The sequence below is a fragment of the Equus przewalskii genome, chromosome 3 (assembly GCF_037783145.1).
Source record: "Equus przewalskii isolate Varuska chromosome 3, EquPr2, whole genome shotgun sequence".
Lineage (NCBI taxonomy): Eukaryota > Metazoa > Chordata > Mammalia > Perissodactyla > Equidae > Equus > Equus przewalskii.
The window spans coordinates 24,139,470-24,162,907 of NC_091833.1; the positions used below are offsets into that span (position 1 = coordinate 24,139,470).

The 23,438-nt window shown below is 39.3% G+C and overlaps 1 protein-coding gene across 3 annotated transcripts in view; it reads right to left on the reverse strand.

The window, feature by feature from the left end:
• Positions 1-23,163, reverse strand: part of CFDP1 (craniofacial development protein 1) — a 127,542-nt gene extending 104,379 nt beyond the window's left edge. For 2 of the 3 annotated variants that reach the window (XR_011538543.1, XM_070613903.1), the window contains exons 1-4: positions 22,981-23,113; positions 7,087-7,204; positions 5,387-5,606; positions 4,924-5,051 (exon numbers count right to left, since the gene is read on the reverse strand). Coding sequence is in view for 2 of the 3 variants with exons in the window: in XM_070613903.1 (XP_070470004.1) it covers positions 4,924-5,051; positions 5,387-5,606; positions 7,087-7,204; positions 22,981-23,044 (530 nt within the window). In the remaining variant the exon portion in view is untranslated. Of the gene's footprint in view, positions 1-4,923; positions 5,052-5,386; positions 5,607-7,086; positions 7,205-22,980 lie in introns of all 3 variants that reach the window. The other variant, XM_008523418.2, reaches the window with a different exon arrangement.
• Between the last annotated feature and the right edge of the window lie 275 nt (positions 23,164-23,438).

Here is a 23,438-nt window from a genome sequence, read left to right on the forward strand (position 1 = left end):
CAAATAGACTCAAAAAATATATATCGGGTCGGCCCCATGAACGAGTGGTTAAGTTTCTACGCTCCGCTTTGAGGACCCAGGGTTTTGCAGGTTCAGATCCTGGATGTGGATGTGGCACCACTCATCAGGTCATGCTGAGGTGGCGTCCCACATAGGACAACCAGAAGGACCTACAACTAGAATATACAACTATGTACTGGGGGGCTTTGGGGAGAAGAAGAAAAAAAAGATTGGCAACAGATGTTAGATCAGGTGCCAATCTTTATAAAAAAAAAATTATATATCAATGTTGTGAAATACAGAAAGGCTTAAAAGCAGTTCCAATTTCAAGGAAGCTAAAAAGACTAAATGCAGAATGTAATCCTGCACTGGATGTTGGACTGAACAAGAAATAGAGCTATAAAGAATGTTAACGGGATAACAAGAAAAATTTGAGTACAACTGTATACAGAACTACTTAAATGTGTGCTGCAAAACTACCTGTTATTAGTCCAAGACAAGATGGGTAGAGAAATTGTTAAGTATTTAGAAACCTGTTTAGCAATTTGACAATGTCACAATATTCATGACACGATCAGTGGACTCATTGCATTAAATAAAGTATAGACCAATTCAGGTATTGTCAAACTTGCAAGGTGCTCACACGTGATGTCAGTATATCAGTCATGTGCAGTAAGACCACATTACAATGTGTGTGACAGTTTAGGGTTATTTTGTCAACTAAAACCCAAAAAGGTAAGCATTTATTTTTAGAACCATTTTAATTGTTAACCAAGTGTGAGTTTTAAAATTTACAGCTTAAAATCAGTTAACTAAATTAAGAAAGTAAAATTAGTATTCTTTCTTTTTTGAATTAATTTACTTTTTGTGATGAAGATTCACCCTGAGCTAACATCCATTGCAAATCCTCCTCTTTTTCTGCTTGAAGAAGATTCGCCCTGAGCTAACATCTGTGCCAGTCTTCCTCTGTTTTGTATGTGGGACGCCTCCACAGTATGGCTGATGAGCAGAGTAGGCCTGCATCCGGGATCTGAATCCCCAAACCTGGGCCACTGAATTGGAGCACGCAGAACTTTCATTACTCAGCCATGAGGTCGGCCCCTCATTTCTCTTTAGTCGTAATTTACTTATGGCAAAGCAAGCCTCACTGTACGTCTCTGTAAAGACAACACATATCTTCCCAAATGCAGCAGCAGCACTAAGTCAGGCAATGAGGACGGAAGAGGTTCCACAGAAACAAAGGCCAACTGAGGTAAAACTGCTATTAACCTATAAGCCCTTATATGTTGAGTTTGGTTTCTCATCACTGAGTCCTCAAATCATAGTGAATTCTTTACAGAAATGTTCTGGCTAATGAAGCAACAAATCCATTAGAACTTCAGTGGCATTTACATACAAAACATAAAGACGTAAGTTCAAAATCAAAAGAATTCTTTGAAAGAAAGAGTATTGAACTAAAAAGCCAAAAGAAACAGACGCAAAGTTCCATACATTAACATTAGTGCACTGCAGCCTTCTGAGAAAGGAGCACTTTTGGTTGCCAACTAAAAAAAAACAGACTTTTACCAAGACATTAGTAAGACTGTATCAAAGAAATTTGCTTGAAAATCTTGGTGAATCTGTGACACAGAAGGTGGTTCAAGTACAACTTTCCAATGACACCACAGGTTGAAGTATTCAGCGTCTGGCTTATAATAGTGAAAACTATAAGAAAGTGAGCAAAGTGTGTTTTTCCAGTGCAATTTGAAGAATGCTAGATTACTACTAACATGAAAATTACTATGGGATATGTGTGATTTAAACATGAATGTCAGATAAGGATTCTTTCATTAGTTTCTTGCTGACAAACATAACTAATATTAATCTGTATAATAGAACTAGGATCACACTCTGTCAACAAATGCACTGTGAAGTTTAACTGTTTGGAAGAATATGTTCCAGTGGTGGGGCTCCAAGACGGGATAAAGGAGCTTGCACTAAACCATAAATTAACACACTGCTTCCTTCATTGAGCAAAATGTGCTACCAAAAAAAATCACTGTTCTCAGTACAGTAGTAAAAATCGTGAATTACATAAGGCTAATGCATTAAATTTTCATATGACTCTCTTCATATGTGATAAACAAAGCTGATCATAAATGTGCATATGTTAAATTGCATGCTGAGGTACAATGGTTACAAAAGGGAAAAATTCTCTTGAGAATGACAAACTACAGAATAAAGAGCGTGTCCGAAAGAAAAAATCACTTGGCCCCCAATTTTAAAGACACAATTAGACAGTAAAACCTGCTTATTTGTCTGATATCTCTGGTACTTTTAATAATCTAAGCACTTCCATGCAAAGAAGTGATTCAATATGTTTTTCAGTAGCAAATAAATTATCAGGGTAAAAATGAAAGCTAGAAGCCTGGAAGAACAGAGTTTCTACAGATTAACGTGTTTCACAGAATGTTCTGAATTGTATTTTCTATCAAAACAATGTCCACACAAAGGAAATTCATGCACCTAGAATTCCTTTTTTCTACTGAAATATAACTTACATTTAATTATAGCTTGACAGGATAAACTGTGGGAACTGGCGAGTGATGAAGCATTGAAGATGAACTTAGAAAATATAGTATCACCGGCATCATGTTGGATAAAAGTAAAATTGAAAATCCTAAACTTAATAAAATGGCTTTGAAAATCTATACTTCCATCTTCACAAAAATATCTCTGTGATGGGTTTATAATGAGCGTTACAAAGGAAAAAAAAGGAAAACCAACATAGAAATAATTTATATATATATTAGCCTCTAGGAGTAGTGAAGTCATCAATCCAACTTTAGATTAGATAGATTAACAAGAAAGAAAGAAGCTGTTTTGTCACATTAAAAACTTTAAAAATTAATGTACACAGTATTTATTTAAAGTGTGAGCCTAGATGTTAAGTGTTGAGAACTGATATTTTACTTTCAGTTTTTTGTTTCAATTACAGAATAAAAATGTATACATATAACAATGATTTCCTGTAGCAATCATTTATACTCACACCTTTATTAAATAGCATATATATAGCTATATAATTCTTTCCCTTATGTTCACTTTTTTTTTTTTGAAGATTTTATTATTTTTTTCCTTTTTCTCCCCAAAGCCCCCCGGTACATAGTTGCATATTCTTCATTGTGGGTCCTTCTAGTTGTGGCATGTGGGATGCTGCCTCAGCATGGTTTGATGAGCAGTGCCATGTCCGCGCCCAGGATTCGAACCAACGAAACACTGGGCCGCCTGCAGCAGAGCGTGCGAACTTAACCACTCGGCCACAGGGCCAGCCCCTCCCTTATGTTCACTTTTGACTATATTTATTAAATGCAATTTTATGTCTGTCTATTAAATCTCATTAAAAATTTGGGCTTGTATTTTGTACTTCTTTTAATTTATTTTTCTAGTAATTCCTTTTTATGTTTTACAAAAATATTGGTCTGCAGCAGGCTGAAAATTTAAAATCAAGGTCCTTCACCACAGATAGGTTAAACAATAATCTGCATTAATATGAAATTCACTGGAAGTGAGAGTTATACCGCATCAAGAAGGAGAATGCTCTTGTTTTTAGGAAACAGTGCTGAAATATTTAAGAATGAAGTGTCATGATGCCTCTAAGTAATTCTCAAATGGTTCAGCCAAAACAGAGAGAAATACAGATATAGATGGCGGAGAGGGAGGCAAAACGTTAACAAGTGGTGAATCTGTATGATAAGTATATAGTGTTCATCGTAATGTTATTCTTGAAAACTTTCTGTGTGAAATTTTTCAGAAGAAAAAGTTGGGGAGAAAAATTTTTTAAAAAATAATAAAAAGTTTTGCTCCACACCATTTATAAAACTAATAATGCCAAAGTCTTTTTTCCAAGATGTATTTTCACTTGATGAAACAATTGTTGGAAACTAAATATTATTTTTAAGAAGATCAATTTTAGGGGAAATTATATTTTCAGAAAGCATTTACAGGTCTAATTAATTACTGTCAAAGAAAATAAATGTGACCATCTAAAAAACTGAGAGGTACTTCATCTGTTCTCATTTAGCTCTAAATTACAGATCTGCTGTTTTCACAAAGTAAAATTTAAATAAATGAGCAAGAGGAAATCCTAGGCACGTGGCTTACCTAGAACAGCCAAGAGGTTATTAAGACTCTGTTTTTCTAAACTAGTAACAAACCTCAGAATGAACTTAAAAAATACTACTAAGGTGAGGAAATAATATTAGAACCAGGGTCAGCCCCGTGGCTGTGTGGTTAAGTTCGTGTGCTCCACTTTGGTGGCAGAGGGCTTCACCAGTTCGGATCCTGAGCATGGACGTGGCACCGCTCATCAGGCCATGCTGACGTGGCATCCCACATAGCACAACCAGAGGCACTCACAACTAGAATATACAACTATGTACTGGGGGGGCTCTGGGGAGAAGAAGAAGGAAAAAAACAGATTGGCAACAGTTGTTAGCTCAGGTGCGAATCCTTAAAAAATAAATAAAAATAAAAAATAAAAACATTGGAACCAAATTTCTCTCCTAGTCTTTTTAATTTTCACCTGATTTCAGAGGCTTCACTGGGGCTCATACTTCAGAATCAAGGAAATAAAGGGAGAAAGGACTCAGCCAAAGTCACAAAACACGGCAATGAGTAAGTGGAACCATATACTTAATTCTTACATTTTCATGTTTCTGTTCAGCCAACCACGTGACAATACCCAAAAACTACATTACCATATGTGAAAGGACCTTTCTCATGTTGCCTGATAATTCATGGAGCCACTGGTTTCCTTGAGCTCAAATATAACTCTTTCAAGACACTATGATGGGCTAGAATAAGGACAGATGTCTAATATCATGTAGAAAGATGCTCATTTTAAAAAAGTAGTAATTTGAAAGTTTGTGATGGTCATCCTACCTGACTTCTTCACCAGCAAAATCAAACACCTTGGTGATTTTAACTTTTTCTGTTTCTTTAGGTTTCTCTAGCTCTTCTGCTTTGACCAACAATTTACTTGAACTTGTCTCTTCAGTCTCCTCTCCTTGCTATGAAAAAAGTAAGAAATACAATCAGTTTCACATAAGGAGGAAACCTAAAAGAACCATCCAAACGTGCTATTTATGGCTGTCCTTAACCATTTCACCTCTAAACAGTTAAAGACCTATTAGATCTATTAGGAATTTATTTGATTAGAAAGGCTTATTTTTCCGACCACAGGGAATGCTTTGCTTTTCACTTAGTAGAGTTACTAGTATCAAAAGGCATCTGGTCTGATTACTTCTTGGAGCTTCAAATCTCAGTTTGTAAATAAAAAAAAATCTATCTGGGGAACTTATGGTATTTCTGGGGAAGCATTCATCTCATTCATCTATCAACTTACTTTAACTTGTGTACTCGGGGGCACTTTTGATTTTGGTCCTACATCATTGAGGAAGCTGGCCCATAGTTCATCCTCCTTCTTTTTCCTCGCGTCCTCTGATCCAATGCCTTCTTCCTGTTCTGCAGCTGCATCATCCTCCTCACTGCTACTTCTTCCAGATTCCTCATCGGCCTCCTCCTCTTCCTCTTCTTCTAATGAGAGGCCACCTTGTTTTCTCTTCCTAATCACCAACAGTCACAAGGAAAAGGAAAAACAAGACAGACAATGCAAAATGATTTCAGTTATCCCTTCCTCAATTCCAAACATAATGTTGCAAACCCAAGAAAACTTTTACATGTGGGACTACTGATTAAAAGTGGAGGAGACTAGGGGGGGTAAGCTGAGATTTTTGTGGAAGATAAAAAGAACTGAGCTCTTACAGTTAGCATTTTCCCCATACACTTAGAAACAAAATATAGTGTTCTAAGTCAGGACCAGCTATTTTCACCAAGAAAACACCCCAAATCACCTCACAAATCAATCTGTCCAGAAAAAGTGTTCCAAGAATATATATATATGCCAGATATTTTTGACTTTTTAAAGTCATTCTATTTAGAGAACATGTTCTACTGAGGACAGCCTCAAATTTATTTGCACTACTTCTTCCTAGAATTCTCAGTGGGAAAAAAATCCATGTTTCTTCTTACTTTCTGAAGATATGAAAGCTGGAATACAGAAAAACTCAAGGACAAAAGGACTGGGCCCAAGAATTTTAAGACTAAATTGCTTCTTAGAATATTCTGACTTCAAGTGAATCATCAAATACCTAAAATTATGTTTTTCCTTTTTTATAAACTACAATTTGCTTTTTGCTTCAATGCCCAGGACGACAGAAACACCAATCAAAGAGAATAAAAGACTTCTATGGAAGATTCCCTTATCTAAGTTAAAGAACCCATCAGAATTTTCATAATTTTTGGTGAGGGTATAATTTAGTACCAGGCCTATGGAAGGTAATCTGCTAATGTTTACTAAAATTTTTTTTACTGCACATAACCCCAGATCAAACAATTTTACTTGTACAGATTTGATTTACAGATATACTTCTACATGTATACAAAGACATACAAAGAATATTCATGCAGTCTTATCTGCTGTAGCAAAGATGAGGTTTAATCTAAATGGCTCTCAATAAGGGAATGCTTAAATAAAGTTAAGGTTTACCCATATAAAGCAATACTATGCAGTCACTGAAAAGACTAAGGTATAGTTAAATGTACTACCATGGTATCATCTCTAAGATGTGAAATAATAAAAGTGAGAAATGATATGCAGAGTATACAACTGCCTTCTTTTTTTTAGAGAGTAGGAAATATATACATACATGCTTGTACATACACAGAATATCTCTGGTAACATAGTTCTTCTGAGGCAAAGCAACAAGGGCGAGGGTCAGGGTACACATTTTTATAGCAAGTGAGTCCTTCATTTTAATCATGTGTACATATTACCTATTAAATTTTTTTTAAATTAAAGCTCAAACCTTTTAAAGCTTGCCAGAGACCAAGAACTTAAAACTAAAACGTCACCAAATGTTTCCCTTGAAGAGAAAAAGGCAAGAAACCCTGACAGTAAGCAATCTATCATCAGACCAATCCCAGCCATCAGGAGTGGTTGTGACAACAGCCCCTGACTTCTACGGGCCTTGAGGGCAGCATCACCTGGCCAGAATGCTCTGAGCCTTTCTTTTCTTCCCTTTGGTTTTCTGTGTCTGCTCTTCACCATCCACTTCATCTTCCTTCACTAATTCATTCACATCATCTTCACTATACTCTCCACCTGGAATCACATAATAGGGCGGTCAGACATACAGGAGCAACGACTTTCACATCAAGATGAGACATTTTCATTACGATTAAAGTTTTTCACATCAAGATGAGACATTTTCATCATGAAAAAAGTCTAGTACTTTTCTCTATCCTTCACGTAACTACAATATCATTTCTTTAGGGGAGTCTTCCCTGTCCCTGAAGACTAGGTTAAGTTCCTGAATTGCAAGCTTCTGTGGCAGTCTGTTTCCCTCCATAATTAATCCCACTTATATTTAATGTTTGCAATTTCTGCTATGTTCTACACACTGTGAGGTCATGGATCCTGTTTGCCTTTTTAAGTATTTGCTCAATGAATGAATGAAATATTCCAATACTACTACTGTTCTTTTTAAAGAAGAAACTGATGTTCCAAATTCATCTTGCATATCTTCCGAAAGTAAGCAAAAGATACCTTATCTTGTGAATAAAAGAGATTTACAAAGAGGACTAAAGACTTCCAGTTAGACATAGCAGAAAGAACAAACAAATCTATTTCCCATCCGCAGACACTGACATTCAGGGGCCCCCAAAGAATGTCTCCTGGATGCCCAGTCTGACCAGTCTGTAGGAACCAGTCAATAAATCCTGCCCACATGGAGACTGAACTAACTTTCTTCTTTTTTACTTCATATAAACTTTCATTTGAAGTATAACACACATACCAAAAAGCACACAAATCTAACGCACACCTCACTGAAATTATGCAAAGTGAACATACTTATATAAGTAGGACCCAGCTCAAGAAGCAGAACATGACCAGCATTCCTGAAGGCCACTTGAGCCCCCTTCCTGTCACTAGCTACTGCCCCCATGCCAAAGGTAACCACCATCCTGACTTCTAATACCACAGATTAGTTTTGCCTGTTTTTGAGCCTTAAACAAACAGAAGCTTACAGCATGTACTCTTTTGTGTTTGGTTTCTTTCACTCAACATTCTGTTTGTGACAGTCACCCATATTGTTGCATGTAGCTGTAGTTTATTCATCCTCATCCTGAAATCGTGTTTCATTCTATGACTAGACAATTTAATTATCCATTCTTCTGTTAATGGACATTTAGATTGTTTCCAGTTTGGGGCCATTAGAAATAGTGCTGTTCTGAATAGTGCTGTACATATGATTGGCTTTTAAATATTTCACTTACAATGAACCGAGGACCACCAAACACTTGAGGAAAGCCTCTAATGTGAAAGCCAAGACTGAAAACAAGCAGAAAGAAATTCAGAGGAAACAGAATTAGGGAAAACAAAAGAAAAGAAAAACTTTAAAAAAAAAACCTTAGAACTGGGGGGAGGCAACATCAGCATGAAGGCAGAGTGAGCTGTTCCTTCAGTCTCTCCTTCCTAACATACAACTAAAAGAACATGCATTAACCAACAGAGGATACCCACATAGCACTACAGGACGTCTGAGAGATCACATAGCCATATGTCTGAAGGTGGGGGTACTGGGTCCCTGGGAAGCAGTGGAAAGAGGTGAGTAGATCCCCTCCCCATCTTGAGTGGCAGTGATCTAATCTGCAGGTCCTCAAGCAGTGGCTGGTGTACAACTCTAAGAGGAGGCGGGGGAACAGTCAGGCCTCCGCACGAACATTTTCGCTTTTAAAGTTGCATCCCAGCCTGCAAAACGCTCTATACCAAGGCGGCTCAGCCACCATATGAGTGCCCCCACCAAGCCCAGCAGCCCAGGCAGGTTGCCAGTGAGTAAAGAGTGGGCAATCATGTGCAAAAGAAAGCAGCAGCCCCCTCCCACCACCCCAGTGCACCAGCTCAGCCAGTCAGCCAGGGCAGCAGATCTGCACCAGAGTTCCTGCGCATGTGACCCACCACACAGTGACAGCCAGTGGGCAAATGCAGATGAGCCCTATCAGCAACTTCCGGTGGACGGGCACAACTTCCAGTGGATGCAATGTGTTCAGAAAACACAGCTACTGCACCCCCAAGGCAGCAGGTCAAATCTGCAACCAGCTACTCCCACTATGTGCCAGCAAACATCTACTTCATTGAACACTATGAAGAAATACATTAACACACCAGATCAGAAGGAAAATGACAAATCTCCAGAAACCAATCCTGAAGTCACAGAAATTTACAATCTAAATGATGGAGAATTCAAAGTAGTTATCATAAAGAAACTTAATGAGCTACAAGAAAACACAGAAAGACATTCAATGAACTCAGGAATAAAACTAATGAATGGAAGGAATTCTTCACAAAATAGATGGAAACTCTAAAAAAAAAGCCAAACAGAAATGCTGGAGATGTATAACACAATGAATGAGATAAAAAACAATCCAGAAACCTTTAAAAACAGAGCTGACATTATGGAAGACAGAATTAGTAATTTGGAGGACAGGAATATAGAAATGCTTCATGTGGAGGAGAGAGAAGTGAGACAAAAAAAATGAAGAAATTCTCCAAGAAATATCTGACTCAAGTAGGAAATGCAACATAAGGATTATAGGTATTCAAGAGGGAGAAAAGAGGGAGAAGGAAGCAAAGAGCTTCTTCAAAGAAATAATAGCTGAGAATTTCCCAAACCTGGGTAAGAAACTAGAAATTAGAAGTAAATGAAGCCAATAGAAATCCTAATTACATTAATACAGAAAGACCTTCTCCAAAGCATATATTTGTAAAACTGACAAAAGTCAATGACAAAGAAAAAATATTAAGGGCAGCAAGGCAGAAGAGAATATCTACAAAGGAACCCCTATCAGGCTTTCAGCAGACTTCTCAGCAGAAACTTTACAGGCTAGGAGAAGGTGGAATGATATATTCAAAATACTGAAAGACAAAAACTTTCAGCCAAGAATACTCTATTCAGGGGGCTGGCCCCGTGGCCGAGTGGTTAAGTTCGCGTGCTCCGCTCCAGGCGGCCCAGTGTTTCGTTGGTTCGAATCCTGGGCGCAGGCATTGCACTGCTCATCAAACCACACTCAGGCAGCGTCCCACATGCCACAACTACAAGGACCCACAATGAAGAATATACAACTATGTACCGGGGGGCTTTGGGGAGAAAAAGGAAAAAATAAAATCTTAAAAAAAAAAAAAAAAGAATACTCTATCCAGCAAAAATATCCTTCAAATACGATGGAGAAATAAAAACTTTTCCAGATAAACAAAAGCTGAGAGATTTCATCACCCCAAGACATCCCCTACAAGAAACGATTAAGAATGCATTCACATCTGAAACAAAAAAGAAAAAGTTTTACAAAGCCTTGAGCAGGGAGATAAACAGACAGGCAAAACTAGAAAATCGCAGCTATCAGAACAGGCTAGCAAACACTTAACTATGACATTAAAGATAAAGGGAAGGAAAGCATAAAAAATAATTATAGGGGCTGGCCCCACGGCCGAGTGGTTAAGTTTGCGTGTTCTGCTGCAGCAGCCCTTTCCCCGGTTTGGATCCTGGGCACAGACATGGCACCGCTTGTCAGGCCATGTTGAGGTGGTGTCCCACATGCCACAACCAGAAGGGCCACAATTAGAAGGACTTGTAACTAAGATATACAACTATGTACAGGGGTGGGGGGGGTGGGCAATTTGGGGAGATAAAGCAGGAAAAAAAATAAAAGATTGTCAACAGTTGTTAGCTCAGGTGCCAATCTTTAAAAAAAACAATAATAATAATAGTTATAAACACTTCATTTTAATCACAAACACAACATAAAGCAGAATAATTTGTGACAACAATAACTTGGGGAAGAGGTAAGGGATGGAACCTGCTTACGTTAATAGAGATAAGAGGCTACAGAAAATGGACTATCTCATCTATGAGATCTTTTATACAAAAGTCATGGTAACCACTAAACAAAAAATCAGGATACACAAATGATAAACGATGAGAAAACCATCATAGAAAATTACCAAACTGAAATGGCATCAGAAATACAAGGGAAGAGAAACAACAGAAATATAGAACACCCAGAAAACAAGATTTAAAATGGCAATACTAAGCTCTCATATATCAATAATCACTCTAAATGTAAATGGACTGAATTCTCCAATCAAAAGACAGAGTGACTGGATGGATTTAAAAACAAGACTGAGGGGCCAGCCCCACAGCATAGTGGTTAGGTTTGGTGTGCTCCACTTTGGTGGCCTGGGTTTGGATCCCGGGCATGGACCTACACTACTCGTCAGCCATGCTGTGGCAGCGACCCACATACAAAACAGAGGAAGACTGGCAAACATGTTAGTTCAGGGTGAATCTTCCTCAAGCCAAAAAAAAGAGGAAGATTAGCAACAGATGTTAGCTCAGGGTGAATATTCCTCAGCAAAACAAACAAACAAAAACAAGACCAAATATGCTGCCTCCAGGAAATACATCTCACCTCTAAAGACAAACATAGGCTCAGAGTGAAGGATACAAGATGATACTCCAAGCAAATGACAAGCAAAAGAAAGGAGGTGTTGCCAAACTTATATCAAACAAAGCAGACTTCAAGATAAAAAAGGCAATGACAGACAGAGGGGCAGTGTATAACGATAAAGGGACATTCTACCAAGAGGACATAAAACTTATGAATATATATGCACCTAACGCAGGAGCACCAAAGTACATAAAGTAACTACTAACAGACCTAAGAAATAAATAGCAACATGATAATAGTAGGGGACCTCAACAGCCAAATTACATCACTGGATAGATCATCCAGACAGAAGCTCAACAAGGAAATTGTGGAATTAAACAAAAAAACTAGACCAGATGGATCTAATAGATATATATAGACCATTCCATCCAAAAACAGCAGAATACACATTCTTCTCAAGTACACATGGAACCTTCTCAAAGACAAACCATATGTTGGGAAACAAGGCAAGTCTCAATAAATCTAAGAAGACTGAAATCATACCAAGCATCTTTTCCAACCATGATGCTATGAAACTAGAAATCAACTACAAGAAAAAAGCTGGGAAACTCACAAATATGTGGAGACTAAACAACATGCTACTGAACAACCACTGGATCAATGGAGAAATCAAAAAATATCTGGAGACAAAGGAAATGAAAATACATCACTCCAACTCTTATGGGATGCAGTAAAAGCAGTTCTACTAGAGAAATTCATAGCAATACAGGCCCACCTCAACAAACAAGAAAAATCTCTAATAAGTAATCTTAAACTACACCTAACACAACTAGAAAAAGAAGAACCAAGCCCAAGGTCAGAAGGAGAGGAATAATAAAAATTAGAGCAGAAATAAACGAAGTTGAAACAAACAAACAAACAAAAAACAGTAGAAAGGATCAAGGAAACTAAGAGCTGGTTCTTTGAGATGATAAACAAAATTGACAAACCCTAAGTCACACTCAACAAGAAAAAGAGAAGGCTCAAATAAAATCAGAAACAAAAGAGGAGAAATTACAATGGATATGACAGAAATACAAAGAATTATAAGATAAACCTACAAAAAGCCATATGACAACAAATTGGATACCCTAGAAGAAATGGATAAATTCTTAGACCCATACAACCTCCCAAAACTGAATCAAGAAGAAATAGAGAACCTGAATAGGCCAATGTCAAGTAAAAAGATTGAAAAAGTAACCAAAAACATCTGAAAAAGCAAAAGTCCAGGACCAGGTGGCTTCTCTGGAGAATTCTACCAAACAGTCAAAGAAGACTTAATACCTATCCTTCCCAAACTATTCCAAAAAGTCAAAGAAGATGGGATGCTTCCTAACTCATTCTATGAGGCTAACATCACTCTGATCCCAAAACCAGACAGGGACAACAAAAGGAGGAAAATTATAGGCCACATTGCTGATGAACATAGATGTAAAAATCCTCAACAAAATACTGACAAACCGAATACAGCAATACATTAAAAGGATCATACACCAACATCAAGTGAGATTTATACCAAGGACACAGGGATGGTTCAACATCCACAAATCAATCAATGCGACACATGACTATCTCAATAGATGCAGAGAAAGCATTTGACAAGGTCCAACAGTCATTCATGAAAAAAAGTCTGGGGGCTGGCCCCGTGGCCGAGTGGTTAAGTTCGCGCGCTCTGCTGCAGGCGGCCCAGTGTTTCGTTGCTTCGAATCCTGGGCGCGGACATGGCACTGCTCATCAAACCACGCTGAGGCAGCGTCCCACATGCCACAACTAGAAGGACCCACAACGAAGAATATACAACTATGTACGGGGGGCTTTGGGGAGAAAAAGGAAAAAAAAAAAAAAAACTCTGAATAAAATGGGTATAGAAGAAAAGTACCTCAACATAATAAAGGCCATATATGACAAACCCACAGCCATCATCATATACAATGGGGAAAAAGTGAAAGCTACCCCTCTAAGAACAGGAACAAGACAAGGGTGTCCACTCTCGCCACTCTTATTCAACACAGTACTGGAGGTTTTGGACAGAGCAATTAGGCATTCAATTAATCAGATTAATGAATTCTAATTAGAGCAATTAAGAAATAAAAGGTATCCAAATTGTCAATGAAGAAGTGAAACTCGTGCTGTTTACAGATGACATGATTCTGCATATACAGAAAACCTTAAAGAACCCTCAGAAAACTATTAGAAATAATCAACAACTACAGCAAAGTTGCAGGGTACAAAATCAACTTACAAAAATCAGTTGCATTTCTATACTCTAATAATGAACTAGCAGAAAGAGAAGTCAAGAATATAATCCCAGGGGCCGGCCCAGTGGCGCAGCAGTTAAGCACGCACGTTCTGCTTCTTGGCAGCCCAGGGTTCGCTGGTTCGGATCCTGGGTGTGGACATGGCACCGCTTGGCAAAAGCCATGCTGTGGCAGATGTCCCATGTATAAAGTAGAAGAAGATGGGCATGGATGTTAGCTCAGGGCCAGTCTTCCTCAGTAAAAAGAGGAGGATTGGCAATAGTTAGCTCAGGGCTAATCTTCCTCAAAAAAAGAGAATACAATCCCATTTACAATCACAACCAAAAGAATAAAATACTTAGGAATAAATTTAACCAAGGAGGTGAAAGACCTATACAATGAAAACTGTAAGACATTACTGAAAGAAAGTGAAGATGACATAAAGAAATGGAAAGATATTCATGCACATGGATTGGAAGAACAAACATAGTTAAAATCTCCACATTACCTAAAGCAATCTACAGATTCAATGCAATCCCAATCAGAATCCCAATGACATTCTTCATGGAAACAGAAGAATCCTAAAATTTATATGGAACAACAAAAGACCACAAATAGCCAAAGCAATCTGGAGAAAAAAGCTATAGGCATCACAATCCCTGACTTCAAAATATACTGCAAAGCTATAGTAATCAAAACAGCATGGTACTGGCACAAAAACAGACACAGATATCAATGGAACACAATTGAAGGCCCAGAAATACCACTCATCTATGGACAGCTAATCTTTGACAAAGGAGCCAAGAACATTCAATGGAGAAAGGAAAGTCTCTTCAATAAGTGGTGCCGGGAAAACTGGACAGCCACATGCAAAAGAATGAAAGCAGACCATTATTTTACATCATATACAAAAATTAACTCAAAAATCAAAGACTTGAAGGTAAGACCTGAAGCCACAAACCTACTAGAAGAAAATATAGGCAGTACACTATTTGACATCAGTCTTAGCAGCATCTTTTTGAATACCATGTCTACTCAGGCATGGGAAACAAAAGAAAAAACAAACAAATGGGACTATATCAGACTAAAGAGCTTCTGCAAGGCAAAAGACATCATGAACAAAATGAAAAGACAACCCACCAACTGGGTGAAAATATTTGCAAATCACGTTATCTGACAAGGGGTTAATCTCCAAAATATATAAAGAACTCATACAATTCAATGACAAAAAACCAAACAACCTGTCAAAAAATGGGCAGAGGAGGTTGAGTGGAGGGCATAAGGGGTAAAGGGGCACATATATATGGTGACTAACAAATAATAACGTACAAGTGAAATTTTACAATGTTATAAACTATTATAACCTCAATAAAATTTTTAAAAATGGCCAGAAGATTTGAACAGACATTTTTCCAAAGAAGATATACAGATGGCCAACAGGCACATGAAAAGATGTTCAACATCACTAATCATTAGGGAAATGCAAATCAAAACTATAATGCGATATCATCTTATACCTGTCAGAATGCCTATAATTACCAAAACAGAAAAAAATCAATTGTTGGAGAGGATGTGGAGAAAACGGAACCCTCATACACTGCTGGTGGGAACGCAAAGTGGTGCAGCCACTAATGAAAACAGTATGGAGATTTCTCAAAATACTAAAATTAGAAATACTATATGATCCAGCTATCCCATTACTGGGTATTTATCCAAAGAACCTGAAATCAACAATTCAAAGAGACTTATCCACCCCTGCATTCATTGCAGCATTATTCACAATAGACAAGAAGTGGAAGCAACCCAAGTGCCCACCGATTGATGATCTGATAAAGAAGATGCGGTATATATATATATACACACACACACACACAAAGGAATACTACTAAGCCATAAAAAAAGACAAAATCATCCCATTTGCAACAACATGGATGGATCTTGAGGGTATTATGTTAAGCAAAATAACCCAGACAGAGAAAGATGAACATTGTATCATTTCACTCGTAGGTAGAAGTTAAACTAACACATGGACAAAGAGAGATTAGAGGTTACCAGAGGGGAAGGGGGTTGGAGGCTGAGCATAAGGGGTAAAGGGGCACATTTACATGGTGACTGACAAATAATAATGCACAACTGAAATTTCACAATGTTATAAACTATTACGACCTCAATAAAAAAAAAGTTTTAAAATGACCAGAAAAAAAAAAGAATATAGGGGCTCACCCGGTGGTGTAGTGGTTAAGTTCATACACTCTGCTTCAGCAGCCTGGGATTCGCAGGTTCAGTCTGTGCGTGGAGATGCACACCACTCATCAAGCAATGCTGTGGGGGTGTCCCGCATACAAAATAGAGGAGAACTGGCACAGACATTAGCTCAGGGACAATCTTCCTCAAGCAAAAAGAGGAAGATTGGCAAGGGATGTTAGCTCAGGGACAATCTTCCTCATACACACACAAAAATATATGAATATGATCTCAACCTTTTTTAAGAGAAATGTTTTCTAGTCTGTTCACTGAAATAGCACAGAAATAATGTCACTCCAGTAGCAATGAGCATTTCTTTAAAGTTCAGATTGCATTCTTTGATATGATTCATCACAAAAAAGGCTCCCTGAAAAAAACCCAGCTAATCTCAGGTCTGAGGGAAGGAAAGCACAAGGTTAAACTGGGACACTTTGCTGTGCCAGAAAGCAAGGAAGTTATTTAAGAAGAATGGGTCACATTAAAAGGATAGAAGACTCAGCTTGAAAGAAGTCCTAGTGACTGACAAATAAAAATGGCAAGCAATAGGATATGTTGGAGAATATGAGGAAGCCATTTGGTATAAACCTAATTCAGCTTGACCTTGTCTTTCCAAAAGGGCCTGACCGAGACCGTTGAGCATGCATTGTATATCTGCTTTAGAGATTCCTTATGGCAAGAGCAAAAGGCCCTTGAGATAAACGTGCAACTTCCCTCCCCCTCCCAACGTTGGCGTCTCCTTAAGGATTAAGCATCTTTCCCTAGGCTAGAAACTGATTGCTGCGCTCACCTGTGTCAGCCCAGCTCGAGACAATAGACTTGCCTCCGGCTATGCCCACCAAGATAGTAGACCCACTACCTGCTGTGTCCATCAAGCGCTGTGCTGACAGGGCAATCTTGTGACTATTGTGGGAGGGACATTTCAATCATATGCGAAACACCCTCTTTGGGGGTATATAACCACTCTGTGCACCCCACTTCTTCCATGCCCTTTCTTCCTTCGGGAAGAAAGGCCCCGGGCCATGGTCCTCAGATTTCAGCTCAGAATAAACTCACCCAAATTTTCATTTACAGATTAGTTATGGATTATTTTCGTTGACAGTTCTTGGCGTAGTCACAGCAGGATTTCAGAGAAACCCACCGGAGGCCACCTGGAATCTACACTGAACCGGCATTTGGTACCAATAAGGGCCCATTGAGCCCCCCGGATGACTGCATTCATCACAAAAAAGGCTCCCTGAAAAAAACCCAGCTAATCTCAGGTCTGAGGGAGGAAAGCACAAGGTTAAACTGGGACATTTTGCTGTGCCAGAAAGCAAGGAAGTTATTTAAGAAACGGGTCACATTAAAAGGATATAAGACTCAGCTTGAAAGAAGTCCTAGTGACCAAATGTGATAACTTGAGCATTAAAAGGAATAACTGTTAGCAGACTAAAACAAACTGAATCGATAAAAATCTGTGAACCCTTCATGATCCTCAAAAAAACGAGAAAAAAGAAATAATTTGTGCCATTTTAGGCTATTAAAATTACTTCCCATTTTGAAAATTGGTAATTAAAGGAAATGAATTAAACATTTATCCTGCCCCAATTGTTGAAAGTTAGACTTCACAGAAGAACATCAACTAATAGAGAAGAACCACAGAACCAGAAAAACATCACTTCTCACACTGTAATGATAGTAGTAATTTAGGCAAAGATTATCAAATAATATTAAAAAAATTTTTTTAAAACTTTAGTTTTAACCAATAAGTATACTGCCACATAAAATAATTTCCAGTTCCAAGGGAAAAAACAATTACACAATAAAGGGATCAGACTCGCATTATCCTCATCCAGTAGCCACAACTATGGAAATCAACCAGCTATCATGTGTCTTCTGATGTCATGCATTATGAAACACACAAATCATCTGTAATATATTCTAGCCAAAAAATATTTTACTTGACCCCATCAAGCATTTAGATCTAACTTCCAATTTACAGAAAATGCAAGGGACAAAGGAACAACCTAAATCAATACCGTGAGGGAACAATCAGTCAAATCCAGAAGGTGAGACTGATGGGGGCACGGTGAGTCGAGTAGAAAGAAAGATTTCGTGGACTCTCAAAGTCTGACAGTAGTGCTCTTTTATTTAGAGAATAGCATGGAGTAGCATGGGGACAGGATCCATGGGCAGTAAGAGCTGCAGGCATAGGGACAGGACCCATGGGCAGTAAGAGCTGCAGGCATAGGGACAGGACCCATGGGCAGTAACAGCTGCAGGCATGGGGACAGGACCCATGGGCAGTAAGAGCTGCAGGCGCGGGGACAGGACCCATGGGCAGTAAGAGCTGCAGGCGCGGGGACAGGACCCATGGGCAGTAAGAGCTGCAGTGGGTTGAGGGCAGGGCTAAATTTATAAGGCATGAGTATGTGAGTTACTTCTTTACAAGACAAAGGAAAGATCATGAAAAAAATCATTCAAATGGTAGCAGTGCAGGTGGGGTCTGGTTACTGGGTGGTCCTAACTTTAGATAAGGATCAGACTGGATTAAGTCAGGACGTCTTATGCTTCCCAGAGGATGATACAGATCAGTATGTAGGGCAGGGCACTTTGGGCTTCTCTGCCTGGGGCAGCCTTGATCCTCATCAAGACATTCTACAGGACATACCGCCTGATCTCTTAAGCAAATCAATGTCATTAGACAAAGAGGCGTTTGCTACATTAAAATACATTTAAGGGATGGAACAACTAGATGACATGTGTAGTCCTGAATACAACTGTGATTTGGACAGACCAGCTATAACTATTTTCGGATGAACTGGAAAAATCTGAATATGGCTTGTCTGTTAGATGAGTTCAAAATTTACTGAAATGGACAGGGAGAGATCATTTACTGAAAAGAGCAGATTACAAAGAAGCATGAAAAAGTATGATTTCAGATTGGGGAAAAATACAAATATTTATTCCTGGGTGTAGAAAAAGATCAGAGTGGGTGTTCACTAAGGGATTCATACAGAAAATCTCTAGGTGGTAGTCATGTAATGATTCTATCTTTTCATGTTTAGTGGTCTGCATTTTCTAATTTTCTACAAAGCTTATGCACTACTTTTACAATAATATAAAGTTATTTTTCATCATAAAAATGGGCAAATGTTACAGATAGTTCAGACAAGGAGATGCACATGGCTCTGGATCTTAAACATGCAAAAAGATGCTCAATCTCACTGATAACAGATAAGCAAATTTTAAATTAAACAAACAAATAAAAAAGGTCAAATTCCGTGCAGTTACCAGGAGAAAAAAAGAATACAAAGCAGAATAACATCCCTAAGACAATGAAGCACAAAATGAACAAATCTTGCGCAAAGACTCAGAGCTTCCACCACGTTTTTAGCACCCCATGCTTAAATATGAGCCAAATAAGTAAGAATCATGCAACATCTGAGAAAACATCTAACATAACAAAGCCCAAACATACAGGGTGAACAAAAGTCACTTTGGAAGAAACAGAGATTATTTCCTCATTTTATGAGGCTAGCATTATTTGATACTAAAATCAGACAAGGAAATTATAAGAAAACCACACTCCAACATCCCTCATAAACACAGATGCAAAAATCCTCAAAAAAAATTAGCAAACCAAATGCAGCAATATATAAAAAGAACAATACAGGGGCTGGCCCAGCGGCGCAGCAGTTAGGTTCATCTGTTCTGCTTCGGTGGCCTAGAGTTCACCAGTTCGGATCCTCAGCACAGACCTACAAATGCTTGGCAAGCCATGCTGTGGCAGGCATCCCACATATAAAAGAGAGGAAGATGGGCACGGATGTTAGCTCAGGGCCAGTCTTCCTCAGCAAAAAGAGGAGGACTGGCAGCAGATGTTAGCTCAGGGCTAATCTTCTTCGAAAAAGAAAAAAAACCCAAAAACAAAACCCCAACATATCATAACCAAGTGACTTTTATCCCAGAAATAAAAGGCTGTTCAAAATTTTAAAATCAATCACTGTAATTAACCTCATTAACTGACAAAAGAAAAACCACACATAATCAAGATGGTGAAAAAGCATTTGACAAAATTCACCTCTCAGCAAATTAGGAATAGAGGGAACTTCAACCAGATAAAAGGCATCTGTGAGAGGCAGTATATGCAGGCTGCCAGAGTGCAAATCACAGCTCAGTTATTATCTACCTGGGTGACTCTGGATACCTCAGTTTCTTCATGTGTAAAAGGAAGAGCACAGTACCACATACCTGGCAGCGTTACGCGACTGAGTTAGTAACGAGTTAGTCAAGTAAAGTGCTTACAACACACACACACAAAAGGCATCTGTGGAAAACCTATAGCTAACATTATACTAAATGTTGAAACACTGATGCTTTCCCCTTAAAATTGGGAACAAGGCAAGGATGTCCACTCTTCACCACTTCTATTCAACATTATCATACTGGAAGTCGTACCAAGTACAGGCAAGCAAAAGAAATAAAAGGTTTATCCATTGGAAAAGAAGAAATAAAACTGTTTCTATTCACAGACAACACGATCTGTGTTTTTGGGGGGTGGGGTGGGGCTGCTTTGAAACTGTTAATTTTGGTGGTGGTTACATAACTCTAAGCATTCAAAACTCATAGAACACTGTATGTAAGTTAAAATTTTAAAAATTTTAAGTATTATTAACATCCACAGAGCACTAACACTGTACTTATGAAACAAAAACATGATGCTATAAAAAAGGTATACTCAAAGAACACGTTACTCAAAATTAAAAATATGAAAGGAGAAAAAAACTCAACAGAAGAGATGGAAGATAAAATATTAAAAATTTCCCATTAAGTGGAAGAAAGTCAAAGGGTTAGAAAATAAGAGAGAATAAAAATTAGAGGACCTGTCCAGCAGATCTAACATAAGATTCAACATATGAATAGTGAGGATTGCAGAAAAATAAAACAGAATGAAGATAAAAAAAAAAGACCAAGAAAGCCCAGCACAATGGATGAAAACAGACTCAAACAAAGGTACATCATTGTGAAAGATGAGAAAATATCGGGAACAGAGAGAAGATTTTATCAGCTTCCAGAGACAAACAGATCTTATATAAATGAGGAAAAATCAGGAACAAAACAGGTTTCTTAATAGAAACAAAGGAAGCTAGTAAGTAAAGGAGCAACACCTTTAAAATCTGGATGTAGAATTATTACTACAGAACACAGAATTCTACAGAAATGATCAATCATGTCTGAGGGTCGCATGTTAGACATTCAAGGCCTCAAAAAAATGTTTCTCCCATGCATCCTTCCTCCAGAAGTTATTTGAGGATTTATTCTCATTTTGGTGGAACACACCAAGAAAGAAGACATGGGACCCAAGAAACAGGGAACCCAACGAAGGAAGATAAAGGAAACACCCAGAGTGATAATCATGATGGAAGATCCTAGGTTTAAAAATGGTAAAATTAGGCCAAACTGGAGCGGGTCAGAAGGCAAAGATGGACTTCAAGATGAAAGTGAAAAATTATCTAATGGATCTAAATATCTTGGGAGATGACTTAGACAATTCTGGGAGTTTAGGGTCAAATGAATAGTAAATATATAGATAAGCGACAACAACAAAATGGCAACCACTAACTCCAGAGAAAACAAGTGGTGCAGGAAAAGCAATCACAGTATGTACCACTTGGTCTAGCTGTGAACGTGGTGTTCACACAATCATTGCAAAAAAGCAAACACTGAATACTGATCTAACCACAAATGGACACAGGAACAATGGCAGTCTGGGGAGCTGAAGAGGGCCTGAAGGCGGAAGGGTGTGTGTGCTGGGAGGGAAGGGAACGAGCTAAGGGAATATTAAAAGTAAAGGCCCACCATGCATGGGTTAAGTCAAAACACAATGGAAATATCAACTTTTTCAAAAAGTGGAAACATTTTGCCGCTGGCGAGGATTAACAGGGATGAGGGATAAAGGAACTACCCGGTTTCAAAACAAGCCTTTTAGAAATATTTGACTATTATCAAGTACGTGCATGCATACCTTTGATTAAAATGAAAGCAAGTTTTCAAATGATCACTCTGACAGTTCGCGTAAGACCAGTGTCGTTGGACAAGAATGGAATCAGGGAAACCAGTTGGGGACCTATAGCGAATCCTAGTGAAGGATAACGGTAGTTCAGCAGCAGTGAGATTGGGGAGGGAGCAGTCAGAAACTGATTTTACAGGTAGACACAACAGAACTTATGCATCGGCTGGACCAAAAGAGAGTAAGGACGACTCCTGGATGTTTTTTGTTTGTTTGTTGCCTGAGGGATTGTCTGAGTAGACACTTTCAATGAGACGGGAAGTCTGGGAAAGGCGCAGAAGCGCGGAAGGGGTAGGTCTGAAGGACAAGATTAATTTTGGCTCCGCCTCGTCTGAGATGCCAATACAGTAGGGGAAAAAAACAGTTCTGAGAAGAGAACAATAGGTATACACTTTGCAAAGAGGCAAAAGGCATCATGACCACCAGACCCCTTCTGAGCGCACGACGTGGCCACATCCATCTTGGACGTGATGCTAGCTCGCAGTTCCCCGGGGACGAAAGGTCTGCCATAACGTCCAACGCCCAGTCTGCCTTTCGGAAGATTTCAGCGTTGGAGTGGTTAGCGGACGACCGACCACCGCCAGCGGCGCCAGCGGCAGGGCCGCGTTCAGGTGCCGGTTCCCGCGCTCTGGGAGGGGGCAGAGGCCGAAGCCAGGCCAGCGGGAGCTGCGGCGCGAGATGTCGCCGTGCACACGTCCCGGGCCACGTGCACGGCGCGGGCAGGCGGGTGCGGAGCCTGCCGGGCCGGGACGCTCGGAACTCGCGCCGTCAGGGCTGGGGCCCACGCGCGCCAGGCCAAGCGCGCCTCACGTGAGCGCGGGGCGGGGCCAGCCACCTCTCGCGTCTGGTGGAATCGCTCACCCGACGGCACGTAGTCCTCGTCCTCCTCCGAGGTGGAGAAATCTTCAGAGTCGAATTCTTCCATGTCGCTGTCGCGCGGGGCCAGCGAGCCAAAGGACCGCAGGGGCTGCCCCCAACGGCAAAGCTCTACAGAGAGACCATTGGGAGGCTGCAGCGACGGCGGCTGGGGCGACTCCGCAGTGTGTGCACATGCGCAAACAGTGCTACGTCATCCAAACGCGACATTTCCGGGCCAATGCCTCGGGTCTAACGCTACGGTGGCCATTGACGGAGCCCTGTGATGAAGCTGTGCATGCTGGAACTTGTAGTCTTCAGCGCTACCAAGCCACTTTGATTTAGTAAATGTGCTTAAACAGAATTACAAAAACAAAAACAAAATTGCCCGTGGAAATACAGTTGATCCTGATTATTGACGGGTTGGTATTTTCGAATTCGCTTACTTGCTAAACTTTATCGTA